Source organism: Dermochelys coriacea, chromosome 1 (genome assembly GCF_009764565.3).
Source record: "Dermochelys coriacea isolate rDerCor1 chromosome 1, rDerCor1.pri.v4, whole genome shotgun sequence".
NCBI classification, from domain to species: domain Eukaryota; kingdom Metazoa; phylum Chordata; order Testudines; family Dermochelyidae; genus Dermochelys; species Dermochelys coriacea.
The window spans coordinates 44,550,847-44,572,628 of NC_050068.2; the positions used below are offsets into that span (position 1 = coordinate 44,550,847).

Sequence of the window (21,782 nt, forward strand, 5' to 3'; positions counted from 1 at the left end):
GGAAAGTGCCTATATCCTGAAATTCTATCACAACTATTGGTCATCCCAGGTCTGCAGCACTATCTTTTCACACCACTCAATTTGTTTCTCAAGCCCAGACATGGTGCTCCTCCAAGTGAAGCTGCCCCAGGAAAAGTTCATCCACAGGTAATTGCTCAGTTTCCTCCTCCTCCTCTACCCAAATTGGCTCAGCAGCGCAGTAGCTGACTCCCAAAACCATTTGGCTGCACGACTACAAATACAGCATTATTTACTGTGACAGATATAACAATATCCTGCAATACCTTACACAAACCTTATGGAATTAAGTTAAATCTAATTGAACTAAGGATTTCAGGAGTCAATTGAATTAAAAATGTCATTGTTTATGTGCTATTGTGGAACTGTATGTAATTTCTCTAGGAGATGTGACTAATGCAATCTCTGGGAAGCATTAGGAACTTCAAAAGGACTTTTTCGGAAAATACATGTGAAATGGAATCCCTTGGGTTCACCAAAAGGGGTCATGTAAGGTCTCTTATGATATGCAAGTATGGAAAATGTGCAAGAAGTTCTAAATATATGCTGAAAATTATATTCTGTAGGCTTTGTAAAGACAGGGTATGCTACTTTTGGATGACTTGAGACAAACTTGTCCGGACAGAAAGTGGAAGACACTTATCTCCCCGGTGGACCATTGTGTATTGTGTTTCTTATTATAGAAATCTATTAGCATACTAACTCAAATGCTATTGAAGAGCTTGTGGAGACTTCAAAAGGAAACTAACAGGAAGAGGTAAACAGCAGGGGGCGGCGGGGAGAGACCCTGTTTTCATGTGAAGATAAAAGATCTGGACTATCTGGGATGCAGAGAGATACCCTGGCATCCTTCAATCTATGAAGACAAGTGCCAGCAGGCTTCATCTTATGAAAGGGGGATCTCAGCCATCCAGGTTGAAAATGCTGAGGAGAGGACTTAAAATAAGCTATCTTGCTGGAGACAGGAATATTTTGAGAGTTAAATTTCAGCTCTAGAAAGAATGTTATGATTTTGTTTTATATGTAATCATTTGTTTCCAATATTCTTACTTTTTATCATCTAAATCTCTGTTCTTTGGTAATAGATATATTTATAGTGAAAACAAGAATAAGTTTAAGTGTTTGTTAAGAAAAATGGCAATCCTGAATTAAAACTAGTAAACTTGTGTGTACTATTCCTCTGAGAGTAGCAAATCTGAGATTTCTGTGAGTGTTCGGTGGACCAGGGGCTGGGTGCTCAAGAGGGATGCTTGGTGTGCCTATCGTTAACCTTCACAGACAAAGCAAGGCCTGCCGAGGCCTGGAAGTTAGTGCTCATGTCGCTAGAGGATGTTGGAGTCAGGGAGCTGATCCACAGCAGTCACAGACAAGACTTCCTCGTGCTAAGGGCAGATGGAAATGAGGTGCCTCACAACTCTGGATGCCTTTGAGAAGCATCACAGTACAACACACAGGGCTGACCCCTGTTGGAGTTCATTAGATAAGCCCTCCCAGTTAGACAACGAATCATTGATAACTACTCTGAGTACTATCTTTCAACCAGTTGTGCACCCACCTTCTAGTAATGTCATCTAAACCAGATTTCCCTAGTCTGCTTATGAGAATGTCATGTGGAACTGTGTCAAAAGCCTTACTAAAATCTAGATATCATGTCTATTGCTTTCCCCCATCCACTAGGTTTGTGACCCTGTTCTTGACAAATCCATATTGACTATTCCTTATAATCCTATTATCCTCTAGGTACTTACAAATTGATTAATATTTATTCTGGTATCTTTCCAGGTACTGAAGTTAAGTTGACTGATTTATGATTGTGCAGGTCCTCTTTGTCCCCCTTTTTAAAAAAAGGTAGTAGGTTTGCCCTTTTCCTGTCCTCTGGGATCTCACCTATCCTCTGAGTTCTCAAAGATAATCACTATCAGTTCCAAGATTGCTTTGGCTAGCTCCTTAAGTACTCTAGAGTGAATTTCATCAGGCCCTGCTGACTTGAATATACCTAACTTATCTAAACATTCTTTAAACTAGTTTTTCCCTATTTTGGAATGTGCTCCTTTTCCCTTGTTAATATTGTGCCGAGTATCCAGTCACCATTAATTTTCTAGCGAAGATTACTGAGCTTGGCAAAATAGGCATTAAACACCTCAGCCTTCTTGCTGTCATAGTTATTAGTAAAAAGAAAAGGAGTACTTGTGGCACCTTAGAGACTAACAAATTTATTAGAGCATAAGGTTTCGTGAGCTACAGCTCACTTCATCGGATGCATTTGGTGGAAAACTAACAGACTAATACGGCTGCTACTCTGAAACCTGTCACTTATTAGTGTGTCTTCTCCAGGAAGTAGAGTACCTACACTTTCCTTTGTCTTTCTTTCAATCCTAATGTATTTAAGGAACCTCTTACAGCCTTTTATGCCCTTTGCTAGGTGTAATTCATTTTGTACCCTTACATTTTTGGATTTTGTCCCTACATGCTTGTGCTAATGTTTTGTACTCCTGAACAATTTGTCCACATTTCCACTTTTTGTAGGATTTCTTTTTGATTTTCAGGTCATTAAAGAGCTCCTGAGAGAGCCTTCCTATCTTACCTCCGCATCAGAACAGTTTGAAGTTATGCCTTCACTACTGTCCCATTGAGAAACAGCCAGCTCTCCTTAACTCCTTTATCCCTTATTCTCTCTGTACCAACCCCATTTTCATCAAGCCACCATGAGAGAGTCAAATTGTAAATGTAAATTTTGAATACTTATTTTATTTTATTTTTAACAAAACAAAGATTTAAAACACCACCTAAACTAAGAACTTTTCATCTCAGCATGAAAACTATACTGTTGGGACCAGCTTCAGCATAATGTGTGCATTAATTTACACTATGATTGTAAATAAGATCCTAGATTACCTATTAAATTTAAACAGCAGCTTTAAAACAGGTATCTTCATCTAGCTGTCCTATCCCAAGATCCTAGTAAAGCACAGACATTTTGAAATTCATTTTAAATTTTATAATGGCTTTATCCCAGAGCACATCATGAGTTAATAAACCATAAGACTGACCATAATATGTACCTGATGTAAAAATGTCTCGGTTATATATAGACATATTTTAGTTCATCACATGAGATTTAACTGAAAGAAAATGGCTTAGGTGATAACACAGATTGTAGAGTCCTCTCCTAAGTCACTTGTTCAAATCCAACCCATACCTGACGACTATTCAGTGGCTTACCTGAAAGCACTTTGAGTGCTCTCTCATACCACAAACTTGTCACTACAGTAGACTAGCAACGTTACTGGCAATTTTAGCTGACTTAGCTATAGAAAGTTATTCATTTAGAAGTGTTTGGGCCTCCTTTGAAACTTTTGCTTGATATATACAGAAATTCCTAAAAACTGCAGAACAGTCTCCCATGGAAAGTGGAGGAAGCCCCACTGCTTGAGAAGTTTATAACTAGACAGAGAAAAAAGCCTAGAGAAAGTACTGTAGGGAATGATCCAATAGGTCTCTCCCCACTTCTGCAGTCTCTAAATTCACATTTTTGTGCTCTCAAAAGATGTGTAGATAGCTCCTTCATTCATAGTACAAAAAGAAAAGGAGTACTTGTGGCACCTTAGAGACTAACATTCATTTGAGCATAAGCTTTCGTGAGCTACAGCTCACTTCAGCATCCGATGAAGTGAGCTGTAGCTCACGAAAGCTTATGCTCAAATAAATGTGTTAGTCTCTAAGGTGCCACAAGTCCTCCTTTTCTTTTTGCGAATACAGACTAAAACGGCTGCTACTCTGAAACCATTGATAGTACAGTTTTACAGAAAAGTGGAATGCAAGATTCCCTACAATAGTCTGCCAATGTGCCTCATCTGTGAGGAGAGGCAATTTCTACAGGTTAGAGGATAGCTTTGTCTCAAAGTTCAGCACTCTCAAAGAGCACTGAATTCCCAATTTTTTTAAATTAGAGACAGAAAAGTTCTATTACACCAATTAGTGTGGTCATAACTTTCTTCACAAATAATTAAAGGATGAAGTTCAATTAAAAATAAACACTGAAAGGTGTGTTCCAATCAGGATTTGGACTGATACAAACCTTTCAGACTACATACTAGTATGTGTACCATACTGCACAAGACTAATTACACTGGCTGCGAATGCAGCTTTTAAGGGTAACCAAGAGTGCACCAGTGTGCACTGTGACATGACAACCATGCCCACATCACATTAGTGAGGCATTATGTACTAATTACTACTGACAAAAAATGATGTGGAGTTAGGGGGGGAAAAAATCACGATCTCTAGAAATCCTATACTCAGTAAAAACCAGCTTGAGCAAATATTTTAAAGCATCTGCAAGATTTCCAGTACAATTTTGATAAAGACTTTACTGGTTAACTAATGATTCCTAGTTTCAGAGTAGCAGCCGTGTTAGTCTGTATTCGCAAAAAGAAAAGGAGTACTTGTGGCACCTTAGAGACTAACAAATTTATTAGAGCATAAGCTTTCGTGAGCCAAATGCATCCGATGAAGTGAGCTGTAGCTCACGAAAGCTTATGCTCTAATAAATTTGTCAGTCTCTAAGGTGCCACAAGTCCTCCTTTTCTAGTTTCCTGTGTTATTTAAATCAAGTTTCACCTTATGTCCATATTACGCTTCCCCACTGCCATGAGCGCTTGCCTCAGTGCTGCATTCCTTAAAGCCGATTAACTACAGCCAGTTTTTGATTCCCACCCTCGCTCCCTCCCACGGCGAGCGGCACGCTCTTCTACAGGGGCCGCACAAAACCCAGGCAGAGAGGAAGCTCCGCTCCGAGGAGCTTGGCTTTCAAACCCAACATAACCCGTGCCACCTGCTTGCAAGGGAAGGAAGCGGCCCCCCTCCCCACGCGCGCTGCTGCAGGCCGCGCAAGCGCCGCCTTCCGTCCCCATTCCAAACCCACCCCCGACTCAGAGCCTGGCTCACGCCCCAACCCCCGCAGCATGCACAGCCGCCCCGCCAGGAGGCTTCCCCTCACACCCGGCCCCCTTAGATCACCTCCCTCCCGCACAGGCCCCGCGCGTGCCCGGCCGCCCCCACTCACCATGGTACAGATAGAGGCGATTTTGGAGACCGTCGTTAGGATTTCCATCCGCCCAGCGCCATCTTCCGCCCACTCACAGCGCCGAGCCGGGGAGGGGGCAGCCCCCACCAGTCGCTGCAGCGGGACACGCGCCGGGCGCGCGGCTCCGAGAGGCAGAGTCTAGAGCGCGGACCCCTCTCTCCCCCCCGGCCCCGCGCGCGGACACAGACCGCGAGCCCACCCCGCCTGACGCCGGCTCCCTCTGCGCCCTAGCGCCGCCCAACACCTGCCCTCTGCTTCCTCTCGGGCCTTTGCGCCGCCCACTCTAAGCGTCTCCCAGCGCCGGGCTCTAGCGCCGCCTCACATTGGCTCTCTCCGGGCGCTAGCTCTACTGTGCCATTCAGCCCCCTCCCCACCTGCAGGGGTGGCGGCGCAGCACATGGCGGCAGTAACCTGCCGCACCTGGCCGAAACCAGGCCCCCCGGCGGCCAGAAAGCACGTGCCTGGCGGACAAAGCAGGGGCCCCTGGAGCCTGACCCGTGGCGGGCTCTGGCTGTTTGCCGCCTCTTCCCGTTGCTGGGGGGGCTCAGAAACTTAGTTCTCCTCAGAGGGGAGAGCGGTGGGCAAACCCCAGAGTCCAGGGGCCCGGGCGTTGAGAAGAACACCCCAGCGCGCGTGCAGCACGTGGGGCAGCGGGAAATAAATCTTGCCGCTGAAGACGGAAGCCGAAAGCCGTCAGCGCCTGAAGGGCCCGCCGCCGAACACCCGCACGGGCCGGGTCAGCGTAACAATGGAAGGGGCGCGCCCCCTGCCCGTCATCGCCCCCTGAGGGCGGGGGAAAGAGAAAACACGCGCTCGAAACGAAGTATCGGGACAGATTCGGTCGGGAGGCGGGACAATCTCGGGACAGTCCCGCTTTTAACGGGAGGTCTGGTCACCCTAGATTGGCCACTGTTTTACTGCAGCTTTAAACAGCTGCAACACCATTGACATGGACGGGGTTACACCAGCAAAGTGTAACTAGGGTAACCAGATGCCCGGATTTTATAGCGGCAGTCCCGATTTTGGGGTCTTTTTCTTATATAGGCTCCTATTCCCCCCACCCACCCATCCCGATGTTTCACACTTACTCTCTGGTCACCATAAGTGTAACACACACGCCTCCTGAGTGTGGTGCTCTGTCCCATCTAGTGGCACTGAGACCCCTTAGCGAGAGAGAGAAAATGAGTCTGCTCTACAGCCTTAGCTAACAGCCAGTTATGCACTAAGCTCCAGAGGGCCCCGGTTTGATCCTGCCCGCCTAGCGGTGTTACAAGTGGGGGCTTGCATGGGATTTCAACTAGGAAGACTGAAGCTTGGGACACACTTCCTCATCTAGGGGAAGTATGTAACCCACACACCTCCTTGGTGTGGTGTTCTGTTCCTTCTAGTGGCACCAAGACCACTTAGAGAGAGTTAAATGAGTCTGTTCTCCAGCCTTAGCTAACAGCTAGTTGGCTTTTAGCTCATGCGGTAGAGCAGGGGTGGCTAACCTGTGGCTCTTCAGAAGTTAATATGTGGCTCCGACTCGGGCTGGAGCTACAGCACCAACTTTCCAATGTGCCGGGGGGTGCTCAATGCTCTGCCACAGGCCCTGCCCTTCCTGCTCCCTCCCCTGAGCCTGCAGTATCCTTTCCCTGAGCCTCCTGCAAGCCATGAAACAGCTGATTGGGAGGTGTGGGGAGGAAGGGGGAGGCACTGATCGGTGGGGCTGCTGGTGGGTGGGAGGTACAGGGAGCTGGGTGGGGGAGATGATGGGGTGCTGCTGACATATTACTGTGGCTCTTTGCAAATGTACATTGGTAAATTCTGGCTCCTTCTCAGGCTCAGGTTAGCCACCCCTGCGGTAGAGGTTTATGCACTAAGCTCCAGAGGTCCCTGGTTTGATCCTGCCCGCCAATGACCAGGGTCTGTCAACATTACAATAGCACTAGTTTTCAACCTTTTTACATTTGCAGACCCCTAAAAAATTTCAAATGGAGGTGCAGACCCTTTTGGAAATCCCAGGCATAGTCTGCAGGCCCCCTGGGGTCCCTGGACCACTGGTTGAAAATCACTACACTGGAGTAACACAGGGTGGATCAGCCCCCCCTTGTATTCATTCACAGACATGTATATCTATGAATTTTGAAACCACCACCACCACCTCTCCTGGAGATAGGGTTGCCAATTTTGGTTGGCTGTATTCCTGGAGATTTCATCACATGACAATCTTTAATTCCTGGAGACTCCAGGCCAATCCTGGACAGTTGGCCTCCCTAGCTGGAGGGGGAGTCTGCATCTGCAGGGCAAAGAGCCTGAGGCAGATGATGTTGCCACAAGCCTCAAGGCCCGATCCTGACACTGACACTGGTTTCAGCATTAAAAGAGTCATTTATCAGGTCACAGGAATTACAATACTGTTTCAGACCACAGGACCATGTAGTCCAATATCAGATGTTTCAGAGGAGGTGCAAGACATCCTGCAATAGGCAATTATGGGATATTTTATCCCTAGGGAAGAATGCCTCCTAACAATTCAAGAGTTAGGAATTGACTTAAGCCCTGAAGCATGAGGCTTTCTCTCCCTTGTAAAACTCTTTTTTCATATATATACACACATACCTACACACATACACTCCAATAATTCTGGATATTCATTTAAATGGATAATCCCTTAATAAATCCTTCTAAACTCTTCAATATCTTGTATCAATGAGTTCCACGGGCTAATTGTACATTATGTGAAAAAGTATTTCCTTTAATCAGTTTTGAATTTGCCATTCATGTTGAGGGAATGGATTGATTGTTGGGATGCTGAAAAGACAAGGGGAGAAGGGATTTTTAAATCAGATTTTTTTATTATGTTTTTTAAAGTGGGGAGGCATACTCCTGACTCAACGGCAGAGCCTGTTCCAGGAAGAGACAGGCTAAACCTTCAACTGCTGAAGAGATAGGGATTATCAGAGTGGACAGTTTATACATATATATTTTTCAAACAACAAATCTAGAACTAGAACTAATAAGACCTGTGTCCATTCATCTTAATCACTTTATATGAGACTCCCTTTCCTCCATCCTTTGTCCTTTTAGATTACAATATCTTTGAGGCAGTGACTGTCTCTTCCTACACATATGGAAAGTGCTGAGCACATTTTAATAAATAATAATAAATACATAAATAAACAGAGTTTAGAAACAAGTGGCCAAAACTCATAAGGGCTTTTTTTTTTCCACTGTGAAAACCATAGATTTTTGAGTCTTTATTATATAAACAATTGTGATTCTTCACTTCTGAAGGTCATTAGAAAAATCCTATTTAACACTAACATTAGATCCAGAAAAACGCAGCTCAAGAGCTCTTTCAACTAAAATATTGGGGGGCAGAAGTGTATGTTCAAAATGAGCATTATAATAGAACTATTTGTTGCAACCCTCTATTTTGGAGTTGCGAGCACTCCATAATATTAACTACTTGATGGATCATTTGATGATTACCTGTTCTGTTCATTCCCTCTGAAGCACCTGGCATTAGCCACTGTCAGAAGAGAGAATACTGGTCTAGATGGATCTGTGGTCTGACCCAGTATGGCTGTTCTTATGTTCTCCTCCCTGCTCTATAGATCATACAGGTCCTCACCCCTTTCTGTCAAGAGCATATTTTTCGCACTGATGGTAATTCACATTAAGACCTCTTAGGCCTTGCTCAGTATTATCCCTCCATCTTCTCCTTGGTCAACCACAAGGTCAAGCATCATAAGGATGTCTGTCCAAAAGACACTTAGCTCGTCTGTCTTTCATCATTCTAACAACATGCCGTGCCCACTGAAGACAAGTTTTGACCACTAGGCAAGGTCAACACTATACCTTCCAACTGTGGTTGACCTCATCTACCCACATTAGAGTAAAATATAGAGAGCCTTGTCTCCACTAGGATTTTACGGCAAGATAACTAATGTGTATTAGTATCTCACTGTAAAAACACACCTCCTTTGGCAGTGAAGACATAGGCAGAGGTCGAGATTCATTTGTGTTGTAAGCTCATTGTGCTATTAGTCAGGTGTGTGTCCTTGGGTGGAGGAATAGATGGTATATACTGTTGGTTTCCTTAAATTTTAATTTCTTTGCTTTTTAGGTTCTGTGTTAAGTATATTATAGGTAAATCTACTTTAACTGACACCAAGTTTAGTGTTTTTACGTTATTATTTTATATATAGTACATTGGGATTAATCTAAAGGCAGCAACTCTGTACCTAGCTGCTAATTTATTAGGAGTCATTCAAGTACAATTCTAAATCAGTTTTATCTCCATAATCTCAACACCTGAAGGAGAAGAAAATTAAAATAGTTTATAAATATTTACAGTAGTTATAGGAGCAGGGGGAAAATAACCAGATCCTTTGCCAAATAAAGAAAAACTAGATGAGATTTTAGCAGAGATTTTTTTAGTGTAGTCTCTGTGTTTAGAGGATAAGAGCCTTCTTTCTTTCCTATATTTTGGAATCTATAAGAGTCCCATTGTTAAAAACTTGTTACTCCATCTCTTGTTTAAGAGTTCTCAGTTGGCATTTAAGAAATGTCATCTCACTATCCTCAATAACCCTCTCTGAATCCTGTAATTGCTCTACTTTATCTTATCCCATTGTGAACCAGGGTATACATAGATTATTTGTAAAAAGAAAAGGAGTACTTGTTGCATCTTAGAGACTAACAAATTTATTAGTGCATAAGCTTTCGTGAGCTACAGCTGAAGTGAGCTGTAGCTCACGAAAGCTTATGCTCTAATAAATTTGCTCATCTCTAAGATGCCACAAGTACTCCTTTTCTTTTTACGGATACAGACTAACGCAGCTGCTACTCTGAAACCTTAGGTTATTTGATGATTGAACGAAATGATATCAGTTAAATGGCTTTTTACAGACTCTCTTATACTACCTGAAGCGTTTATTTAAGGTAATTCTCAAACGATAAACAGTTAATAAGGAACTTCCCTTTTTCTCTGTCCTCATGTGATTGATTGGCGATCCCTCAATTCAAGGATGATCTCTACCACTGATTTACATATGGGTCCTGAGATGACTCAGGAGTCCCATCCTGGAACTCCAAATCCACCCGCAGTAGATACTGACATTTTGTGCCTGCTGGGAGAAAGTTATAGCTTTTTCCTTCCTCCTCCCTCTTTTCAGCTTTGAGGGAAAGGCACTTCTTCTCGAAGCGCACTACTGCCTGACAGAGGATATGGCACCATTGGGGTTAGTTGGTGGCTTGTTCTTCCCAGTTTGTGATGTTCACATCAGTTTTCTTAAGATACACTTTCATTGTGTCTTTGTAGCCTTTCCTCTTACCACCACGGGATCTCTGACTGGGGTGAGCTGAGAGTAGAGGACTTGTTTTGGGAGGCAAGAGTCTGGCATCTGCACACAATGTCCGGCCCAGCAAGGCTGATGCATGAGGATCATTGCTTCAATGCTGGTGACATTGGCTACAGCAAGGATGCTCGTATTAGTGAGGTGATCTTACCACTTGATGCAAAGGAGCTTCCGGAGGCATTGTTGGTGATACCTCTCCAAACTTTTGAGGTGCTGTCAATAGATCACCCAGGTTTCACATCCATAGAGGCGTGTAGGAAAAACAATTGTCTTTTAGACCTGTATCTTGGTGTCCTGCCATAGATCACGATCTGTGAAAATGCATCAGAGCAATTTCCCAAAGGAAGCATTTGTGCACTGGATCCTGTGCTGGATCTCACAGTCGATTTTTGCATTTTGAGAAAGTTGGCTACCGAGGTAGCAAAAGTGCTCAACTGTCTCCAAAGTCGGACCCTCAATGGTGATTTGTGGTGGGTCATGTGCAAGGCCTGAAGCAGGTTGTCCTCATGTAAGCAGGGTCTAAATGAACTCTCCTATGACAGCCAGTTGGGGAGGGGGAGAGACTTCAGGAGCAAATTGTATTTACATGAACACACTTACTCTGCCAAGATATCCAGCAGATAGAGCTGTGTTGCTCAAAGTGATCAACTTTAGCTGGTGTTCGGTTACAAATCACTTTAGTACTGAATGCAGGGTAGTGAAATGTTATCATCAATGTTGTCTTTACTGTATGAATAAAGGGGAGCAGAACTGTGCTTACCCTGTCCCAAATAAGGGGGTCACCCTCAGCTGAAAGGACCTTGTTAAGCCAAGGGCTTGAATGCCAGACCCCTGTGAAAGTAAGAGAGGTGGGGATAGGTGTCCCAGTTAGGAGGTGTGGACTGTCCCTAAAGGTCCCTGGTCCGCTTTAACCTGTTCCAACTTTTCAAAGATAGAGCTAAATAGGCTTCATTAGGAGTCTTATGTTATTTCAAGTACTCAGTAAAAGCTGAAATCACTTGTGGTGGGGCAGTGTTTCAGGCCAGCCTGCTGAGAGCTTAAAAATCACTAAAACACTGATCTGCAGAGGTTACAGAAGAGAGGCAGGTGGTAGCCAAAGGTAACTGACGGATAGCCGGCTGGCAAAAGTGGCAAGGAGTCAGCTGGCGGGGCGGCCAGGTGGCGAGGAACAGTGGCTGGCGGGGTGGCCAGCAGAGAGGAACCACGGCTGGCGGCGTGGCCAACCAAAGAAACTGCTCGGATGGCAGAGCAAGCAAGGTGCCTTCTTCACCAGATGGGAGGTAAACTCACATAGATGCACCTCTGAACCCTGGGTCCTCACTGACCAAGGACAGCCACTGTGAGTTGGGTGTGATGAGGGAGCAGAGGGGGGCATAGTAAAGGAATTTTTGGTTGTAGAACTCAAGAACATGAGGCAGAAGGTACTGCCCCACGCACTCTGGGGTGGGTGACCTGCTCACAGTTTTATGATTATGAATCCTGCTTGTGGCATTTTCCCTAATTAATATTGGGTGATTTCTCTCCTTTCATTAAAAGTTTCTTTTCTACACTCAGACTGCTTGCAAGTGGGGAAGTATTGCCTCTCAGAGGTGCCCAGGGGCGGTGTGTAATTTTCCCAGGTTACTGGGTTGGGGCTTGGGACGGTTCTGTGTTGTATTGTTGAAAAGGAACTCCTACATATTAAATCAGGCCCTGGTTGCTGCTGGCTCCACCTGGCACGAGGGTTACACTCACATATATTTTCCTAATTATTTTAACTATACATTCTCAGGCACTAATTTGTTTGAGATCTGACAACTGTTGCATCAAACATGATGCTTTTCTGAAATACCATAATGAAGAGATATTGAGTCAAATTATACTCTCAGTTACAACCACATAACCCCATTGACACTTATTAAGTGAACAGGACCATTTCAGAGAGTATAGAAGCAGATGCTGTGCTTACAAATAAAGTGATAGGGGTCCTATAAAGGTAGTCAGCCAGTCAGGCAGCGGCACAGACAGCTGCAGTGGCACAGGAGCTAGCAAACAGAGCTCTAAACAGGGGAGTTTGTATTGTGGTGCCTGTTTGGGGTTTGCTTTTGCTGGGGGGGTGGTCTTTTTGGTGCGGCTTGTGTTTCCCAGATTAACAGGATTTAGGTGGGAAGGCGATGACAGATACAGAGGCAGCTGTGGGAGTGACTCCTGTAGGGGAAGATACAATGAGGATGACTGGATGTGGAAGCTGTGGTATGTACATGATCCTGGAGGGGGGAACCGGTAAGAGTTTTTTCTGCATGAAATGCCGTCTGATAGAGCTGATGGAGGAAAAGATCCAAGGTTTGGAGATGCAGGTGGAAAGTCTCGTTGAGTTTAGGAAGGAGTTTGAGCAGATGATGGAGCAAAGATATGAGGTATCTGAAGGGAAAAGCTCAGACTCACGGATGGAAGCAGGGCTGGGGAATTTTGAGGGAGACTGGGTGAGGAAAGTGGTCAGTGGAAACATGTGACTAAAAGAACCAGGCAGAGGAAAAGACGGGCTAGTGAAGGAGAAATAGAGCTTAGGAATAGGTTTGCAGAGTTGGAAAATGAAGAAGGAGCTCAGCAGGTACTTGTTGAAGGTGGAAGGGTAAGGAAGAAGAGAAGAGAGGCTAGTCCTATAGGAAAAGCAGAAGAGTCAAGGGAGACTAGACCAAATATGAGCCCCAGGAGGATACAGGATGGGTTGAAGAAGATTATAAGGGAAAATAGGAATGGAAAGAACTTGCAGCCAGAGGGAACAAGGGAGAGACTGGAGAATAGCACCGTCACCAGGAAAAGGCAGGTCTATGTGATAGGGGACTCTTTATTGAGAAGAATAGACAGGCCTGTAACTAGAGCTGATCCAGAGAATAGAAGGGTGTGCTGTCTTCCGGGTGATAAGATACGGGATGTAGACCTGAGGTTGAAAAGAATCCTAAAGGGAGTGGGAAAGAATCCCCCAATTATCCTTCATGTGGGAACAAATGATACGGCTAGATTCTCGCTGGAAAGTATTAAGGGAGACTATGCTAGGCTGGGGAAGACGCTTAAGGAAATTGAGGCTCAGGTGATCTTTAGCGGGATCCTTCCTGTTCCTAGAGAAGGGCAACAAAGGTGTGACAAGATTATGACTGTCAACAGATGGCTTAGCCAGTGGTGCTATAAGGAGGGCTTTGGGATGTATGGCCACTGGAAGGCATTCACGGACAGAGGACAGTTCTCTCGGGATGGACTTCATCTGAGTAGGGAAGGAAATAGACTTCTAGGATCGAGGCTGGCACAACTGATAAAGAGAGCTTTAAACTAGGAATCTATGAATCTATGATAGGGTCTGTCTGTTTGTTTGTTTCCATCTGGCTGGGGGTTTGGGCCACTATACAAGCCAGGCAAAGAGATCTTTTTGTTCATGTTTCCATGTGGTGGGCATAGGCGCCAACTCTGTGGGTGGTCCAAGGCTCAAGCACCCATGAAAAAAAAATAGGGGGTGCTTAAAACCCACAGCCACAGTAGTTCCAAGTTCCAGGGCTGGCCACTAATCAGCTGTTCTGTGCGCCCCGGGATGGACACTGATCAGAAAATGGCTAGCAAGAGGTGCTGTGGGTGGGCAGAGGGGTCTTGGGGGAGGGGATGCAGAGGAGCAAGCGGTGGGGCCTTGTGAGAGAGGGTGGAGCATTGGGCTGGTTGGGGGGGCCCTGAAGGGAGGGGCCAGAGCAAAGGCAGGAAGAGGCAGAGTGAGGGCAGGGCTCCAGGGAAAGAGACTGAGTGGGAGCTGGGCCTTGGGGTGGAGCATCCACCGGGAAAAACAAAAGGCAGTGTCTGTGGCTGGGGGTTTGAGCCGCTAAATAGGGCAGGCAACGTCTGCTTGTTCATGTCTCTGTGACGAACGCGTGGCTTTAACCCAGCGTTTCAAGTCTGAGTGATTAATCCCTCTTTGTTAGTGAAGGGGTGGATCTGAACACTGAGATTTAGGGTACGTCTACAGTACGAAATTATTTTGAAATTATTCTATTTGAATTTTCAGAAGCTATTTTATACATTCGGTCTTCTGTGTCCCCACGAAAGCGCGTGAATTCGGCGGATTGCGTCCACAGCACCAAGGCTAGCATTGAATGTCGGAGTGGTGCACTGTTGGTAGCTATCCCACAGTTTCCGCAGTCCCCACCGCCCATGGAATTCTGGGTTAAGCTCCCAGTGCATGATGGGGCAAAAACATTCTTCCGGGTGTTTGTGTGTGTGTGTCATCAGAAAGCTAAGGCAGATAAGATAAGGAAGTGACATCAGCGCGATTACTATATGGATGAGGACATGGACACAGACAGCATGGCATGTGGCAACTGGGAGATCATGGTGCTGTTGGGCCAGGTTCATGCCATGGAATGCCGATTTTTGGCCCGGGAAACAAGCACAGACTGGTGGGACCGCATAGTGTTGCGGGTATGGGATGATTCCCAGTGCCTGAGAAACTTTCGTATGCGTAGGGCCAGTTTCATGGAACTTTGTGACTTGCTGTCCCCTGCCCTGAAGCGCAAAGATACCAAAATGAGAGCAGCCATCACAGTTGAGAAGCGAGTGGCCACAGCTTGTGGAAGCCCAACAGCTACCGGTCAGTCGGGAATCAGTTTGGAGTGGGCAAATCTATGGTGGGGGCTACTGTGCTACAAGTAGCCAATGCAATTATTGACCAGCTGCTATCAAGGGTAGTGACTTTGGGAAACGTGCAGATCATTGTGGAAGGCTTTAATGCACTGGAGTTTTCTAACTGCGGTGGGGCAATAGACAGAATGCATATCCCTATCTTGGCCCCGGAACACCAGGGCAGCCAGTACATAAACTGCAAGGGGTACTTTTCCATAGTGCTGCAAGCACTGGTGGATCCCAAGGGACGTTTCACCGACATCAACGTGGGATGGCCGGGAAAGGTGCATGATGCTCGCATCTTCAGGAACTCTAGTCTGTTTGAACAGCATGAATGCAGAATGGTGGTAGAATGTGCATTTGGAAGTTTGAAAGCACGCTAGTGCAGTTTACTGACTCGGTTACATCTCAGCACAACCAATATTCCAATTGTAATTGCTGCTTGTTGTGTGCTCCACAATATCTGTGAGAGTAAGGGGGAGACATTTATGGCGGGGTGGGAGGTTGAGGCAACTCGCCTGGAGGCCAGTTTTGCACAGCCAGACAACAGGGTGATTAGAAGAACACAGCAGGGCACTCTGCACATCAGAGAAGCTTTGAAAGCCAGTTTCATGACTGGCCAGGGTATGGTGTGAGAGTTGTGTTTGTTTCTCTTAAAGTTACCTGCACCCTATATATATATATATCCATATGTATATATCCATATATATATCCATATCCATGTATATGAAAGGAAATAAAGTCACAATTATTTAAAAACCATTCTTTATTATTTGTTGCACAAAACATTGATAGAAATCAGAAGCTAAACGGGGGTGGGGGGCGTTATTGGGTTATGGGGGTGGAGGAGGAGGGAAGGACAAGTCCAGGAACCAAATCAAAATTTAGGATATGCCAGCTTTCTGCTGCTTGTGCAATCCTCAGGGATTGACTGTGTGGGTCCCCATAGCCTTCCCACTTTCCCCCCGACCCCTCGTGTTCTTGGGCGTCTGGGTGAGGAGGCTATGGAACTTGGGGAGGAGGGATGGTGGTTATTTAGAGGCTGCAGCGGCAGTCTGTGGTCTTGCTGCCTTTCCCGCATTAGATCCACCATACAGCAGAGCATGTCAGTTTGCTCCCCCATGAGCTTGACCATAGCATCCTCCCTGCTCTCATCGTGCACGTCCCTCCTCTCTTTGTATTCATGTAACGCTTTATGCAACTCCACAATTGTTTGCCTCCACGCATTCAACTGGGCCCTATCGGTGCAGGAGGACTGCATGAGCTCAGCAAATTTGTCATCCCGAGTTCGTTTTTTCTGCCTTCTAATCTGGACCAGCCTCTGGGACGGAGTAGATAGAGGCCGCATTGAAACATTTGCACCTGCTGCAGGAGGAGAAAAAGGGAGGGTAGTATTTTAAAAGATACATTTTAGATAACAAAGGGGACACTGTTTCTCAGTGAAATAGGCAGTTCATAGTACATAGCACAAGTTCTTTCTGTACAAGGTCTCATTTTGCCTCTTATACTGAAGTGCCTGCCACTTTGGTGTGAGTAAGCCATCACATGCAGCCAGGCAACAGAATTAAGCTTGCAGGCAGTCTGCGGGCTCTCTGGGATGATCGCTTCACACACCTCCACCCCCACCACACGGCTCCGATGAGGCTCTGAGCAGGGATGAGCCCTTTAAATTAAAAGCGAACAGCCCAGCGCGGCTGGATTTCCCCCCACCGCTGGCTCCGATCATGCTCTCACTCACCACAAGTGCCTTCTCCAGGGTCATGGTCTGGGAGCATGGTTTCCGAGTAGGGGAAGGCTATTGGCTCCAGCGTTAAGAATAGTTCCTGGCTGGGGGGGAAACAGATTCCCCACTTGCCGCCTGTGCACTGTCCTCCTCCTCCTCTTTGTCCTCCAAAAACTCATCCTCCTCACTCTGGGCTACTCCCCCCTTGCAGGAGTCCATGGACAGTAGTGGGGTAGTGGTGTCGTCACACCCTATAATTGCATGCAGCTCCTGGTAGAAGCGGCATATATGGGGCTGTGACCCAGAGCTCCCGTTCGCCTCCCTGGCTTTTTGGTATGCTTGCCTGAGCTCCTTGATTTTTGTACAATACTGTTCTGTGTCCCTGGAGTAGCCTCTTTCCATCATGGCCCTGGAGACTTTAGCGTATGTATTTGCGTTCCTTTTTTTGGAACGCAGTTCTGCCATAACAGATTCATTTCCCCAACATGCAGTGAGATCCAGTACCTCCTGTTCAGACCATGCTGGAGCTCATCTGCAAATCCAGGACTGCGTGGTCTCTTGAGATGGTGGACTCTGCAGGGTCGCCTTTTATGGTGGACTGCGCTGATGGTCACCTGTGCTGATGGTGACCAAACAGAAAATTCAAAAATTCCCAGGGCTTTTACCTCCTACCTGGCTAGTGCATCAGAGTTCAGAGTGTTGTCCAGAGCAGTCACAAGGGAGCATTCGTCGAATTGCGTCCACAGTACCTGTAATCCAGAACTGCAATCTTGATTTTAGCGCTACTCCACTTGCCGAGGTGGCGTACAGAAATCGGAGTAAAGAGCCCTTTAAATCGAAAAAACTGGTTTGGTCGTGTGGACGGAACTAGTTTTATTTCGAGGTAACTCGGCTAATTCCGAAATAACTGCATACTGTAGACCAAGCCTAAGTATATAAATCAGTTGCCAAGTGATCTGAGCAGGCAAACTGGGGAGTTTCAGATGAAGCTTGTAGAGAGAATGTGGTTCTTTTAATTTAGGTATGGCTCTACGCCACATAGCAGATATGAAAGGATCAACCTCTGTTACCTGCCTTGGAAGTGGTATATTTTCCTTTCTGGAGAAGGGGGGAAAAAAGAAAATCCCTGATGCTTGAAGTGCAAGCTGGTGGACATAATGGAGAAGATAGATGGTTTGGAAGTGCAAATTTCCGCTCTGCATAGCATCTAAGAAAGTGAAGTCTTCTTGGATGACCAGATTCCAAAATGCATTGCCACATACTCTACAAGGGGAAGGATCTGCAGTAAGAGAACTGGAGAGCATAGAAACCAAAGAAGCAAACTGGTGATTTGTGACTCAGAGGGGAAGAGAACCAGGAGCCATCCAACCAGAATAGACATAATGGTTGGGATGTTAATATTTGAACTTGCTGTTCAGATGTAGAGAAGGCACAGGGGAATATGTTGATCGTTTTACTTTTAGAGCATAAGTGATGCTGTGCATCTTGTCATGTATGCAACTGGTAAAGAATAAAACTTATTTATCCCAATATCAAAAAAAATAAAAATTAGGGGAGAAAAAGGTTACTGAATATTGAACTGCAAAGAGTATTTCAGCTAACATTTTTTTATCAAATATATCAGTAGCAGACAAAAGACTAAAGAGAAAATATGTCCAATAAAAATGAAAATAGGAATTTGGAGTTGAGAATAACAGAACAATAGATTTTTAAATCATTACTGTTTTTTGTCTTTAGACATCTAAAAGAAGATGGAGAGCTGGATGTGAAGGAGATCATATTTCTTGAGGGAGTCAATGTATGCATATAAGAATGTATATCATTATGAAAAGATAGGTTTCAGAGTAACAAGCATGTTAGTCTGTATCTGCAAAAAGAACAGGAGTACTTGTGGCACCTTAGAGACTAACAAATGTATTAGAGCATAAGCTTTCATGGGCTACAGCCCACTTCACTGGATGCACAGAATGGAACATATAAGAAAAAGATATATATATTCACATACAGAGAAGGTAGAAGTTGCCATACAAACTGTAGAGGCTAATTAGTTTAAGATGAGCTATTATCAGCAGGAGAAAAAAAACTTTTGTAGTGATAATCAAGATGGCCCAGTTGTCAGCTGTCTAAAGTCACCCAAAGGTCTCTGTCCCTGGTTGGTGCAGCCCCATATTTCAAAAGTTTATCTGCAGAGTTTTACTCTCAACCTGGGTGGAAATGGGGCAGGGGGCGGGTTAAGGACCACCTTACATGGTCCAAAGCCGACTACCCAACTGCTCCGTGAGGCTCCCCTCTGCTCCACTCCACCAGCTGCCCTACGAATTGCTCTCCTCTGCCAGCTGCTCTGCTCCACCAGGTGTTCCACAAACTGCTCCACAATATATCTTCAGGCCCACCCACTACTTAACACAACACTCAGTGATTTCAGCTCTTCATAATTTCAGCCCTTTAGTGATTTCAGCTTGTAGTAGGGGAGCCTCAGTGCTGGAACACCATTGGCCCAAAGTGAATTCAGCTCAGCAGCCTGTAACTAGACTCGTAGTGGAATCAAAACTAGCTCTGATATTCCACCGTGGAGAAAGTGCAATTGGCATGTAGAGCCCTTATCAGGGACCCATACCACCACATATTAACACCTACCCACAACCTTTCTCAATTCACTGGATTTTGGAACCCATGACTTTTACCTAGCGAGTGCTGCTTAGTTGATAGTGAGTCCCTCCATCATAACAAAAGGCCAAGTACAGTTCCACTGTCCTTAATTCACATAATCAGGATAACAACAGTTTATTCTTCCTGCCTCAAAAACAGAGTAACCGGGGCTCCTACAGCAGCCAAAGTGACCATCTAGGCGGGGTAGGTGTGCCTATGCAAATGAGATCAGCCCCTAAAGTGCTTTTCCATAACCTACCATGACTCACCACCAGATGTCAGGATAGAGCTCATCCTGATTCTGCTTACACAAGTAAAGTAATTAAAGAATGCTTACAATTGATTTCTGATATGTCTCACATGGTGCTAATATTTGGTTTATTACTTTTGCTGTGATTGAAACATATGTCACTGTTAGCCATATTTTGTTCTTTTGCTGATTGTAAAGCTATTGTTCATGTGCAGGTGGCAATCAGTTCTTAAACACTGCTGTCTTTGTTGTCAACAAAAAAGTAAAATCGTTTTGATTCACTCTCTTGAAAAAAGAAAAGGAGTACTTGTGGCACCTAAGAGACTAACAAATTTATTTGAGCATAAGCTTTCGTCTGATGAAGTGAGCTGTAGCTCATGAAAGCTTATGCTCAAATAAATTTGTTAGTCTCTAAGGTGCCACAAGTACTCCTTTTCTTTTTGCGAATACAGACTAATATGGCTGCTACTCTGAAACTCTCTTGAAAGATTTCTACCTTGGAAAATTAGTAGCCTCCCCGATGACCTTGCAGATGGCCAGCTAGTTTAATAGCCCCATCTGGTTATACTTATAATTTTGTTTTTTTAAAAAGCCACATACATGTCTGATAATAACTGAACTTATCACTAAGGAGTAAATTCACTGAGAACAGTATTGCTGACACTCAGGGCTCATGTGTGAGAGAAGGGGCAAATCTTGAAATTCTTGCTTAGGTTTTATTGAGTCCTTATTTAGACCTAAGTCATGATGCCAGCTCTCATGATTTTCTTGCCAGTCTCAATGTTTGTTGCTTTTCTTCAAGCCTCCAGTTTAATTCTTAGAATTATTTGAGAATCTCCACTTTAATTAAAAAAAACAAATATGCTTCTAGCCCTCCTGGTTGCTGAGAAAAGCTTGAAAATGTGAACCCTGAAGGCAATGACACTAGAAAGCAAATAAAAAGAACCCACATATTATTTAAAAAAAAAAAATCACACGATTTTTAAGCCAATCTCATGGTTTCTAGTGACCAGACTCTTGATTTTTAAAGGCCTGCAATTGGCAACACTGTTAATGAGAATATGGTGTAAGGACTTCAGGATTTGGGACAGAAATGTCATAGTATTAACATTTACATTACTTAGAATGCCTTCCATTAAAGGATTTCACAGCACTTTGTAAGCACTGATGAATTAATCAATTACAACTGCCATTGAGGTATGCGAGCATTATCATCCCCATTTCACAGATAGAAAAACTGAGGCACAAAGGGATCAAGGGACAGATCACTGTCCTTTATTAATTTTCACTTTTACTTCTTTTTAATCCACCATTATTACATTCTCTCTCTCTCTCTCAGCCCTACATCTTTGTGTAGAGCAACTGTTGTAGTGAAAAGAAGTGGCATGTGACAGTGCGGCCAATTCTCACTGTTTTATCGCAAGTCTTCTGATAACTGATGTTTTACTTAAGGCCCCAGTTATTAGATACAAGTGATTATTATTTGAGAATTTAATCTTTCATTTATTTTTAAAAACAAGTTTCTAGATCACATTGTTGCAGTCCAAAGCTTGAAAACGTAGTTTGAGCACACCCTAAAGTTTAAAAAAACTAGAAGACAAAAAAAAAAGAAAACAACTCAATGTATTTTTAGATATAAGCATTGTAAAGCCAATCTTAAGATATTTTGAAATCTGGTTTATGACCTTTTAATAATTCAAGTTATCAATACTGGGTATAGCTTCAGAGACCAAAAGTCACCCTTCATTTTGGAAGGTGAGACTCTGGACTGCAAGGGTATGTCTGCATAGCACATTAAGCCCAGGCTCTGATTCAGGTTTAAGTCCAAGCCCTCCCAGCTGTCCATACAGAAGTTAATTTGATTTGGTCAGGAATCCCTCTGGACTCAGGTCTGCAAACCCTGGTAGGGGTGTGCGTCAGAGCCACTGTGACTGCAGAGTAATGCACACTGGAAAACATAATCACAACTACACATACAAAATAATGGGGCCTAATTAGTTGTTATCACTCAAGAAAGAGATATTGGAGTCATTGTGGATAGTTCTCTGAAAACATCTGCTCAATGTGCAGTGA

At 44.6% G+C, this 21,782-nt stretch overlaps 1 protein-coding gene across 8 annotated transcripts in view; it reads right to left on the reverse strand.

Annotated features, from left to right (window-relative positions):
- Nucleotides 1-21,782, reverse strand: part of USP12 (ubiquitin specific peptidase 12) — a 119,336-nt gene that overhangs the window by 83,817 nt on the left and 13,737 nt on the right. For 3 of the 8 annotated variants that reach the window (XM_043504329.1, XM_043504327.1, XM_043504324.1), the window contains exon 1: nucleotides 5,084-5,322. The exons of 1 other annotated variant lie outside the window; for it this stretch is intronic. In XM_043504329.1, coding sequence (XP_043360264.1) covers nucleotides 5,084-5,131 — 48 coding nt within the window. In that variant the 5' untranslated portion in view covers nucleotides 5,132-5,322. Of the gene's footprint in view, nucleotides 1-5,083; nucleotides 5,525-21,782 lie in introns of those variants that run through there. 4 more of the 8 variants (XM_043504325.1, XM_038371105.2, XM_043504328.1 and 1 more) reach the window with 4 other exon arrangements.